Source organism: Mus pahari, chromosome 7 (assembly GCF_900095145.1).
Source record: "Mus pahari chromosome 7, PAHARI_EIJ_v1.1, whole genome shotgun sequence".
NCBI classification, from domain to species: Eukaryota; Metazoa; Chordata; class Mammalia; order Rodentia; family Muridae; genus Mus; species Mus pahari.
Genome location: NC_034596.1, coordinates 85,403,949 through 85,416,880, shown reverse-complemented (window position 1 = coordinate 85,416,880; position 12,932 = coordinate 85,403,949). Strand labels below are relative to the sequence as shown.

The window sequence follows — 12,932 nt, the reverse complement described above, 5'->3', positions numbered from 1 at the left end:
TTTTTTTTTTTTTTTTTTTTTTTTTTTTTTTTTTTTTTTTTTGGCATTTTTCTTCAAGACACGAGAAGCAGCTTTATCTTACCATATACTGATAAAGTAAGAACTACCTTGGGCCAATGGAGAGGCTGTACTCATGGTAATCTACACAAATCATCACAAAATAATTCTTAATTTTATTGCTGTCTGAATTGTTATATGTTTTCAAATAGATTTGGATTAGAATCTTAGCCTTGCCACTGAAGTGCAGGTATGTGACCTTGGCAAATGGAAACATCCAATCTTGATTTTTCTCAAGTATGATGTGACCACACTAATTCCTATTATCATAGTAACCTATAATGAGGTTTAAGTAAGATTCCCAGCCATGCATTCACATAGTGAGCCAGTGCTATTCTAGAGCCAGCTTATGAACCTGACTGTTCCATTTTTAAGGACCTTGACCATTTTCCAAAATTAAAATATATAAATTTACAAGCATGACGTTAAAACAAAGACAATAAAATATGCTATTATCGAGACAATATAATTTACTATTATCAAATTTCTGGGAGATACTGATCTCTGTTTTGTTCATATGATTTTAAAAGATGACATGGTATGTTAATGAGAAATACTGCCCAAGGCTGAGTCTAACACTGGTTGTTGAAATTAGCCATCGTGGAGATAGGCTGCACAATATAAACCTAGAAATGCTGTATTTGGGCTCTCAGGGAGGGTGTGTGCACATGTGCATTGTTATTTACTTATTCTGTGTGTATATGTATGTGACTGTGAAAATGCCACAGTGTAAGAGTATCATATCAGAGAAATTGATTATGTCCTTACCTTGGAGGACTAGGGATTGAACTAAGGTAGTCAGTTTTGATGGCAAGAACCTATAACTACTGAGTCATTGTGCTGCTCCCAATTTTAAAACATTTACATCAAACCATTATACTTGGCTCATAATCAATACTTGTTCCACATCCTTCTGTCCCTCTCCCCCCTCCATCCTTCTTTTATTTCCTTCCTCTCTAGTTTTATCTTTACCACCCTTTATCTTGCTCCTCCTCTGCCTCTCTTTTGTCTTTCATCTGCAGTTTCTGTTTAGCTTCTCAGAGCCCATTCATCTTGCCTTTTCTTGTTCATCTTGACTTCAGAAAATCAGTCAGTTTCCCTAGCCTGTCTGCAATATCTCCTGAAAAAACCAATGCCTTTATTTTCCCCAACCCAACAGCTACTACCCATTGTATACAGATGCCACATTCTTTCACTCAATCCTTAAGAGAAAAGAAATTATGTTGTTCACTTAATGCCTTTTTCATACTGTCCACATCAAATGCCCACATCTTTCCAAGTAATGCATCAAGGTTCCTAGAAAATCACAGAGTATAGTCCATCCTGTACAGTTAACAGAACACTTTCTTCTACATCTGCTCAAGAAATTTAGATTGTCTTCAGAGATGGAGCTATTACACATGCCATGTTCTTTAAAAGGCTAAAATAAAGGATCTGGGTCCAAGTAAAAACCATTGGCTTTTTAATGCTTCCATGAATTAAAAAAAAAATAAAATGAGATAAAAAATATGTATCTTGACTTAGAAAGATCAAAAGATAATCTTACCTTGTAATATACATGGGCGGAACCAGTAAGTCAATGGGCTTTGGTTCCTTCGTCAGTAGACATCTTGCTGATCATATTTATAATTTATGATAAAGCATGTAAGCACAAGCTTGCTTAAAGATAAATGTAGATTTTCACCAGTGCCTCAGCAAGTTGGGGGAAGGCTCTGCTCTGTGCAGCAGAAATGAGGATGCTTCATTCTCTTGCTCTGTTTCTGAAGAAAATGTTCTAACTAGAAGGCTGCTGATCTATGAAAAGACTCTTTGGAAATTAGCACTTCCTTCAAGTCCCTTAAACAGTAAGCCAATTTAATCATGTCATAGAAATCAACAAGGGATTCTTCTTTCTTTTTCTTTTTTTTTTTCTTTTTTGAAAATTTATAATTGTTTTCCACTATGAGTTTCCCCTGGAAAGTCCAGGAAAAGCATAATTTAAGACTTCCAGGTACAAACCCTTATTACCAGCCATACAACTCAAATGGAAATTTGTTTTGCTTCTTTGTGAAGTTCTCTAGGGGGGTAAGGTTAGCAGTAGAGATAGCAGAAGAGTGAGAAATAACGACTGAAGACATCAAACCACATATTACAGAGAACAGAATCACAGAACGACACCATGACAGTAGACGTGTAGACAAGATGGCCAGACAAAAGACACATGCTTGACTGCTATGCCAAGGAAAGAAGATACCAGAACAAAATCATACAGAGATGCTGGCAGCGCAGCTCTTAGGGCTGCAGGGGCCCAGTAAAAACAAACATAAAAGTGAGTACCCATGACATTATAACTGCAAAAGAAAGTTATCCCCACAACTCAGACAGGGAACTTGCTGGGTTAGCTCGGATGTGACACTTGGATGAAACACAGGATGGCATCATAGCAGCTCATGCGCTGGTGATGGAAGCCATGGTTAGTTGATAACTACAAAACTGTCACTGGCATGCCACACAATGATCTTAGGCTTGTCCAGAAATAAAAGATAAAACACATATCCTGTATCTGCAATAAAATTCTTTTTATGCCATCTGAAATTTGTGGGAAGGGGAATGTTTTTGTTTATTACTTCTGCATGTCTTTCTTTTTGTTTTTCAAACCCTGGATCCTATGTGTATCATTTCAATTAATTACAGCATCATTGATGGGGAGAGTGAAGGCAAGTGGCAAGTGCAGATATAGGGAGAAATTAAAAACAGGGGAAAGGAATGAAATCAAAAGGGAAATATGAGTAGAAAGGCAAAAGGGAACCTAGCATTTCATTCTTTGGTACACAACTTTCTTGGATTTTGTTGAGATTTTGCTTTGCTTTGAGAAAAACACTGAGGGGATATACTGAAGAGGGTGGAGACTCAACACAAGGATGGCAAGAAAAGATTTTGTTGCCGTTTTGATTTTTATATCTAAATATTTCTCAGAATTTCAAAGGAATGATTATAGTTACTCATAAAAGTGTAGCAATGAGTTAAAAAATAGCCATAATGGTCAAAATGCTAAATATGAATTAAAACAAAATAAATTGAACCACCAAAAATTCATGCGGCACAAGATGAGGTGAAACGACAGAAAATGGTTTGGGAAATATACAAGATACATATCTATTTACGTATATATACACGTGTATGTGCATATATGGATAGATATATCTGTATAATGTTTTTCTTTCCACCCTTCCCAAAGATAACTGAATCATGGAATTACCATTATAATTAGGATGAAGAGAACAAAGCCTAAATAAAAATTAACATGCTTGGTTTATCAAGTTAAAACAGTATCATGCATGTTTATGTCGGCTGATGCTGCTCAGAGTGATGGTGTGAATTTCTGTGTAACCACATGATTGATGGTAGGGACTGTTAATATTAGCTTACATTAGTCTAATATCATTTAGACTATGTCTACATATGTATGAAGTAACAAGCACTTTTGTATAAACACACTGCATTTACATATACATATATATGCACATACACAGTGCATGTACTTAGGGTTTATGAGAAGAAAATAATATACACAAAAAAAGAACTGATTGAAAGGAAGCTCACAAAAGTTTTCCTTTAAAACCCAACCCCTCTTTATTTATGTATACATCTGAAAGAGGGTTTGCTTAATGATTCCAGAAAGCTCTTTCCTTAGCTTCCACTTGCTTTGGCATTTGAAATCAGGAAGTTCTTGATTTGGGCATGAAATTCTCTCTTTGACATGGACACCTATGTTTTGATCTTTAGATACCCTGGTTCTAGAAAATCTTTCATAAGTATACTTGAAATTAAAGCTTAACATTGAGCAGTACTTTTTATTTCAGTAAGAATTAATGATAAGCTCTGTGTCTCTAAGCTAAAGCATGCATGCATGCTCCTTGGAGTGAATTTAATCAAAGCTGGAATGGTGTACTCAATTAATTGTGTCAGAGAAACTCTCACAAAAAAAAAAAAATGTGGATAGTATCTTCAGCTTTTCTACACATTGCCCACATTGTTTATTGGCTTTCATTCTTAGTTTTCTCTTAGTCTCTTTGTTTCCATTCTTGCTTTCCCTAAGAGACTGTGAACGCCTGGTGGTATCTGGTGTCAGCTTTATTTTTTTAGTATCTATTCTAGTGTCTACAAAGAGAGACTCACAAAAATGATATATGAATAAGTGATTTCTCAACATTTAAACAGAAGGCTTACACTCGCTGATTTCATGCATCCCTCAGTTTTTAAACATATCCTAAATTCTTGAGTAATGGAGTTAAATATACAAATATGTTTATTTTATAATTTTTGTTAGTAAGTGTGCTTATGTGAAGGAACCCACAGTAGAAGTCAATGCACAGCAGACATATTCAATATGCTTTATCCAAGGGCTATTGATTACCTAAAATTCATTAATCAATTCCTATGTCTTTATTATGTAAACTATATTCTACAAATCTCTAAGCATTCCACTAGGGTTAAAGGTTTTAAAGTGGCTTAAAAACTCATTTGTGTTGGAGTAGATTTGGGTATAAAGAGTGATATCTTTGGTTATAAAAAGTGGTATCTTCATGATTCAATCAATATGAAAAATGAAAGCTTAAATAAGGAATACCATTGTCTTCTGAAAATACACCTTCATTTATAGATTGTCAAGGATCACAACTTAAAATTTAGTAGGATTGAGCCTGGTCATAAATATATGATGTCTTTTGCATACGTTGGACTTTTGTTATAATGAAAATATACATAAATGGCTAATATTAATAGCCAAATTGAGTAACTAAGTTAAGAAGTTTTACATCAATTTATATTCTTCTTTCTATAGCTATAATGTTTGTCTCAGATAATTTCCATTTTCTCATTACTCAATGTTTTAAGAAATAGAACAAAACACTCACATGTTGCCATGGTAGTTTAGCTGGGTGATTACTATTGAATTTGGAAAATTATCAGTAGATTAGTGAAATTTAATTATGATTTTATTAAACAATCATGTCTCTGAAGATCATACTAAAGTTAAATTAACAAATAATTAAAAATTCATTCTTTAATAAAAATTATGGAGCACACATTTTAAACTTGTATAAAATAAGGATAAAATATATTTTTATAAACAAAAAGATTATCGCTAACATACTTGAGGCTCAATGACTGGTACATTTGTTCTTTTATCATGTGTAGCGTCTATTGCTCTTCACAGTTCATTTAGGAAATTATAGTCTTGACCTTCCAGCTATACGTTTTCCTATGTTCTAGCAAATAAAACCTCTAACAATTTGTAGAGCTTGGAACAACTCAGTGTCAGATTTTCTTATTATAATTATTCCGTGGGGGTATCCCAAACTAGATGCAATTAAGACCCTGTTTCTAGCCAGAAAGCATAAACTCCAGTAGGCTACTGGTGTTAGAAAGGAATTTCTGACAGACTGATTGATTGATGGATGGATGTTTCCTCTCAACATCCTGCCCCAGTAGAGAACTGCCAAGTGGGAGTTGATCACAGTGCATTTAACAAAAGCAATAGTGGAAAAAAAGCTAGTTAATTGACAACCAGAAAAAGTAAACCCTTTGATGGCTGAAGAATCAATATTGTAGTTGAGTTATGCTGTGCTCACTTCTCTGGGGCCACCAGGTGTTTCTGCTTATTTTACATCTGCCTATCAGCCTGATCACCAATACTTTTACAATGGTAATCATATAGATATATAAAGGCTAACTCTCAAATAACTTTATGTGATATCATGTATCTTATTAAGAGTAACAAAATTGAAGAGGGAGAGACAAAAATGGAAAGCCACTTCCATGAATTCTTTGAATTTCAGAATATATGCTCATATTTTATTACAACTATGAATTTATTAAAGGTATTAATTGCTTTTTGACTTGCATAATCTATGAAGGACTCTCATCTCCTAGGGATGATTGGAACCCTAAGCACTTTGCCTCAACACAAGTGTAGTTCTGAAGGACAAGATTTGTGTGCCAAAAAAAAGTGAGAACTATTAAATAAATACTGACATTTGCCAACAATACATCAGCATTTACAATGTAAGACTTAAAAACCCGAGTCTCACATTTAGACAGACAACAGTTACTCAAAAGTTTTGTGGAACTTTTAATTTACATCACTCAAACAAAATTTGACTTTTTAAAATCTCAACTGTGTGTGCTTAGAAGATACTCAGAAAAATGCAATCATAACATGACTCATAAAACTATGTAATTCTCAAGTCAAGGGTCTGGGGGCAGGGACTGACTGTAGACATAGAAATAAATCCTTTGAAACGTAGATTTTTGCTACACAAATGTTTATTTTCTCAAAGTCATGAAATAAAATAATCAACATGGTTTGTTTTTAACTGTATGTGGAGGTACAGTTATAACAAGAAAAATTATTCTTCAGATTTAATTCAAGATTATTAAATATGCTGAAGGTGAACCTAATTTGTTTAATAGATTTAAGTGAGGTTTTCATTTTAGATCTTCTTTTCTAATGGATTAGGTTATTTTGTACTCACTTATTTTATATATATATATATATATATATATATATATATATATATATATAATCTCCTTTGAAAGTTTTATGTTATTGTCAATCAAGCTCCAAAATATTTAAATAGTCTTTAAACACTTTATGACTTAACTATACCAAGTTATGGCAGCCAGATGTCAGGGTGAGTTTAGGTGGTGGAAACAATTGTTTACATGTCATGCCAAATTGGAAACATAAGATTCCCTTTCAAGTTAGAGTTTTACTGGTAGAAATTAATAAATATTGCTCTGTTTACAGTTATTATTACTAAGAAATGGAGAAAACCAGATGAGGATAATCAATCAATCCTAATTAAAGTCTAGGTATCTTAAACTGGTCATCAGAAAACACTGTCATTAGATATATTCTATACATATATTGTCTTTGTAGTGTCTAACACACCTGAAAAGGACACAGGTGTTCTCAAACAAATTCATGGAATTGCATTAGAGTGGAGAATTGGGTTGTGTAGCAAGGCTCACTGCTATGACAACCTTGTTTCTTCCTAGTTATGAGAAACACTAGGAAGAATGTGACTAGAGTATAGTGATGCATCCTGTCATGCCCAAGTGTTGAGAAAGATATAGTAAGCAAATGAAATAAGCACGCTCACTTTTTAAACAAAAACTTGTGCCCAAGTACATTCCCAATCACTTGAAGATATCAGATGAACAAGGTCATATTCAACTTCCTTCCACAGATCTATGCTCCCTAAGGAAGAAGTCACCTTCTCATGTGGTGAGGTCAAATTATGAGAATGTACATTCAAGACACTAATGTCAGAAGCCCACAGAACTTCCTGAATCCAGAGCCACTTGCAAGAAACTAAGCAGTCAGCATTTACCAAAATCTGAACCGTTCTAAATAATTTTCAGGTGAGAAGAGGAAGTTTTAAATTATTGATCTATTTTTTAATGAAGCATAATTTTCTCTACAATTACAAAGAGAAAACATACAATGAATGGCTTGCCTTTTTAAAAAAATAGCTTGGAAAATATATAAAGTAACCCAAAGTATCAGGTGGAAATTTTGTCTATTTCTTTCAGCCTTCGTAGAAATAAGACGAGGCTTTTAACATTTTAAAAACATACACAGAAATTCGATGATATCTGTTCTCTATTATATACATATAAATGTTTAACTTAGAGCAAAATCTAAAAACAGACAACTTGGGAAAGTTGAAAGGAGGGGACAGGGGATGGCGGTTACCAATTGGACATTGTATCATATATAGCTCACTATAAAGAAATACCAGAAAATATCAAAATGTATCTGGGTCCAAATGGGGGACACACTGTGGTTTCCAATGCAAAAGTCAGCTGAACTTCAGCAGGTGATACATTTTGAAGCATCCCAGCAGTTGACATGGCATGGCTTGCTACTAATTTTGTATTCCTCATCCTATATCGCTTCACAAGTTCACTAGACATATAAGGAACAAAATTAGTATAACCGTAATGTCATGTTAACTGCTGTTGAAATCCCATGGAAAATAGTTTAGGCTACTTATTTATGCCATTTGTGATCAGAACAAGCCTTGAGACTCATGTGATAACTACCAATCTTTTTGCCTTCGTGTTAGGTTTATGACTTAAAAACAAAAAATTCTCATTTAAATGGAGGCTTTGCCTGCTCTTTGCCCCTGTCAATCTCACAGTTGCCATTGGCAACTGGACATTTGCAGCAGTGATTCCAGTATTCAGTCTGGGCACCCCACTGTGTAAAGTTGGGGTGCATTTTGTGTAGATTTTCTTTAAGTATCAGAGACTTAAATTTCCCTCAGCTTTAATTGTTCCTTCCATGGGATTTGATGCTTTTATTGATTAAATTAATATTTATATATGTATGCAAATACATATATAGATATAGGAAATGCACATACATTAACATACTATAATATATATAAAGCACATGTATAATCACATATATGTATGTATTGGGGTTTTTGCAAATAAAAAAAGAAGCAAGCAAAACAAGACTGACCTGACCTACCTGTACTTGGTTCACATTCGACAAAGTCTTCATCATCGCTTGAACATTCAGCAGATGAAACAAGATCATCTGATGTGGGCTATTGATGGTAACAGAATGGGGAGGAGCAGAGGGAAGAGAGAAAACAGAGGAAGATAAGGACACTGATACACAAATACATTAAACCTTCTTGATTGCCCCCTCCCATCATTACGGATATTTCTCTTCTCTGATCAAGCTTGTCTGTATGGCTCGCCTGTAAAGCTGAAGGCATCAAACTCGCTGCAGAGATTCAAGCCCACTTCAGGAAAATCCCACCGTGCTGTCCACTCTGATTTCTGGATAAGTAGCCAGAAGGAAAGGGGCTGCAAAGAATGAGCATTGAAAGAACACAGCCAGTTCTACAGGCACTGTGTCTTCAGAAGGATTCAGTGCATATGGCGCATGGTCACATGTGCACTGTTGGGGGGATGTGAATCTATAGGCAGTATAATTAGTGAACACTGCAGAATGCTATTCATTCAGTATAGCATAATAGCTTCTCTTGCTTGCAGTGATTCCTTCTCAAAATTGCTGCAATTAGCTGAATTAGTAATGTGGACCAGCAGAGTGATACCTCACAGCAACTCCTGGACACGGGTAAGATTCTTGTGGAGGAGCGAACAAGTTCTCAGCACACTAGTTCAACTAAAATCCGTTTAGATTTTAATCCTGCAGAAACTTTCCAGTGCTGTGGAATTTGTTAGAGGTAAAACACAGAACCATAGACATTAGATGTAAAACGAGCCTTGCCACGTATTAGCTGAGAAAGAGTCATATGCATGACCCAAATTCCAAGGGCAGCAAAGACTAGTAAAAGAATAATAAAGGGATAAATGATTTTTATCCACTAAACTCTGAATACTTTTTTGTCATATATATATATATATATATATATATATATATATATATATATATATATACCCAGTAGATTGCAAATTTTAAATAAATACTCATTCCTTTTCTTCATGTCAGTAACATTAACCAAGTTGCTGCTTTATTGTTCTCAACCTATTGAAGCCTGGATCCATGTTCAAGAAGAAAGGGTATAAGGAATACCTTCTTTGACTTTTGACCAAGTATTATAAGACAATCACTATGATTGATATGAGTCTTATTAGATATGACTACCCAAACCGTACATTGAGACAGGGGTGTTGTATTTAAAAAGACTAGAAGTCAGAGAAGTTAGCTGACTAGCTGAGGGACACACAGCTATTAAGAAACCAAGTGATGATTTGCAAGACATATTAGCACTATGCCTGTGAAACACAATAACTCTTTCAATAACCTGTCTTAATAGATATTATATGTTAAGGGCTGAAGAGATAGCTCACCATTCAAAGGCTAGCATACAACCAAGAATAGATATCAGAGGTTTAATGATAATCCACAATACCTTGGGACAGGACTTCATATTGGGCCTTAATGGGATAGGTCAGTTTTGATGAAGTCATTAGAGTAGACCTAAAAGCAGTAGGATTAGTGTCTCTATAAAAAGGAAATTGAGGCACAGACATAGAGAGGGAGGGGTCTATATTGAAATGCAGAATAGAGAAGGGCATCTACAAGTCAGGGAAAGAGGCCACAAGAGACGCTGACTTTGCTGACAGTTATTGCTACCATGCCATGCATGATCTGCTGGCCTTCATGTACTCTTATCCTCTGCAACTGTAAGCCAAGAATAACACTTTGCTTCTTAAGTTGATTTGATTGTGGTCTTTTATTACAGCAATGGAAAAACAATGAATACAATGATCATTGATGGTACTACTTTCCAACGGTTAAGCATAATGCGTTTGTAACCTGTCTGTATGTGTTAAATTCCAATATTGTTTGTGATCCTCAAAGGAAGATAAAATGCTCATTACCACGCAACCTAAATAGTTTTGATCATGACAGACTTCCCATTTCTCTCTATATTGTGTATTATATCAAGCTCATTTATTTCACTCATTTCCTCATTCATTCATTCTTCCGTGATGAGTTCATTTATTTGTTCCCTTAGATATTTCTCCCACATCTATGAGTGAGGCACTGTAACAGTGATGGAGGATGAAGTGAGAAATGAAGCATCCGGGCGGCTCTGGGAAGTCAGGCTTTGATGAGACAGACACATCAGCAGGAAAACTCAACATGGTAGACTGAGTATTGTGACAAGAGTTAACCTGAGTCACCAAGGGAGCAAGCAGCAGGAGACTAGATACATCTCCTAAACAGGAGGGAAGTAGAAAAGTTGCCCTTGAGGGACAGACAAAAATGAAGCAGTACAAACCCAGGATTACAGCAGACTGGAGAAGGAAAAGGGTATTTCAGGTGGAAATAAACATTATTTGTTAAGGGTCCGAAGTATGAAATAGCTCTATTTATTTGCACATCTGTAGACAGTAGGAGAAGAAAAGAGGGTTTGGAATGACAAAATGACAATAACTTGAATGACAATTTTTGCCTCAGCAACCTCAGCTAACTAGCATGGATTTAATTCACTGCCTTATCAGATGCCTCTTCTTCTTTCCCTCCCTGTACCTGAGCTGGGTCACCCATCACAGTCCTTTGGAAGCTGACACACATGATTTTTGGAACGAGGTCCCTTGACAACCGCAGCACTGCGGGTGTACATTAAACACCTTAGGTCCTTTTATTTGGAAGAGTAAAATATCCCTTAGCTCTTATAAATTAACTGTGTTCTATATCAAAATAATAATTCCTATTACTCTATTTTAAAATATATTTCATATGTTTAATCCACATGTTGGAATTGTTCACTTTTGTACTAGGTCTCATAAAACTAAAGATATATATTATAACAACTTTAAAAATATGCCTAAGCCAAGTACTTTCTTTATTCCTTTCCTGGTAGAATTCTTTTTATTGCACTTACATTTTTTTTTTCTACTGGTGCTTATTAAAGTTACCTTAGAATAAAATTGGGATTGGAGAAAGCTCAAAACTCTGCCCAGGTAAATTTATAGATGTGTTTACCTTCCAATTTTCCCAGTTCCACAAACCTGACTTCTCATTTTCCTTCTGTGAGTTATTGTTTCTGTAATCACCTAATTATTTATTCTGCAAAGCCCTGTTCCATCTTAGCATAGGCACATATTTCCACCACTGTCCATTGGCATCGTCTATGTGCTATACTGAGAAGTGTTTAATGTTATAGTCAGGACAATCCATGGCACTGTCACCATGCCCTCTCTCCTGGCTGCACAACTGTCATTTGTGACTTCTGATTCTAACCTTTAGCCCTTTATCTTAGACCTGCACCAGGCTAATTGTTTAGGGCTCAGCCATTTTTCTCCTCCTAGCTCCTTGGAAGTCTGATTCTTTGACCGAGATTAAGTGTAGGATAAAATAAGTCCTGCCACAGGACAACTTTATGAAATTATAAATAACACACTCATGAATGATGATCTCCATTCTTCCAGTGAAAAGGGAAAAGAGAAAAGCCCATAAATATCCCAAAGTCCCACAGAAAACAACCATATATCTCAGCAGCTGCTCCATGCTAAACGGAATTAAATCCCTTCAAATGCTTGTGGCTTAAGCATTTCCCTTTTATATTTCTATTCCAAGAGTAAGAGTTGGAGATTGAAGTGTCTCATGGCTGGCAGCAGAGGAGGCCTATGCATCTGCCTTAAGAACACACATTCTGTATTTAAATAATGGACATCAGAGTTCCTTTTTAGTTATCAACATCCTAGTGACTATAGGCTAGCTTATGACCTCAAGTGAGATTATAAAATTTTGAATACTTTAAGTTCAGAAAGTAACATTTATTCACTAATTTTTTCCATCACTTACTATTATCTTCGATCAATATCAGCATATACACATTCCAAGAGATATTTAAAAATCACAAAGCTTGGGAAGTTAAGAATTGTTAGTTTTATTTCTTCTCTTCTAGCCCCATCGTTTCAGTGAATTCAATCCCAATAAAGAAACAAGGTGAGAAGGCAGCAAGATGGATGAATGCATCACCTAGTCTCTCATTATAATTGGGTTGAGCATGCTCTGTGTTATCATCCTCAATAGAGGAGGTTGGCATTGTGTGACAAAATGAAACATAAATTATTTTAACTTGCTGTACTCAGATACCAGTAGCATAGCATGAGGTAAGCATAAAGGGTGGAGCCAAAGAAATAATATTACAGTCTGGTGACGAGGTAATCTTCAGTGACCATTGCTTCTTTTATGTGCCCAACTGTCTGGATTGTAGCAAAGTATCGTGAATTTTCACTCTGCCATGCTGGGGGGTTTTCAACACTTTTTTTTTTTTTTTTTTTTTTTTTTTTTTTTTTTTTTTTTTTTTTTTTTTTTTTTTTTGGTTTTT

The 12,932-nt window shown here is 35.2% G+C and overlaps 1 protein-coding gene across 43 annotated transcripts in view; it reads right to left on the bottom strand.

Moving 5' to 3' along the window:
• The window catches only part of Nrxn3 (neurexin 3), a 1,590,688-nt gene that overhangs the window by 40,567 nt on the left and 1,537,189 nt on the right, over positions 1–12,932 (bottom strand). For 30 of the 43 annotated variants that reach the window (XM_029541238.1, XM_029541253.1, XM_021202685.2 and 27 more), the window contains one exon: positions 8,582–8,660. In XM_029541238.1, the coding sequence (XP_029397098.1) occupies positions 8,582–8,660 (79 nt within the window). Of the gene's footprint in view, positions 1–8,572; positions 8,661–12,932 lie in introns of all 43 variants that reach the window. The other 13 variants (XM_029541252.1, XM_029541257.1, XM_029541267.1 and 10 more) reach the window with 1 other exon arrangement.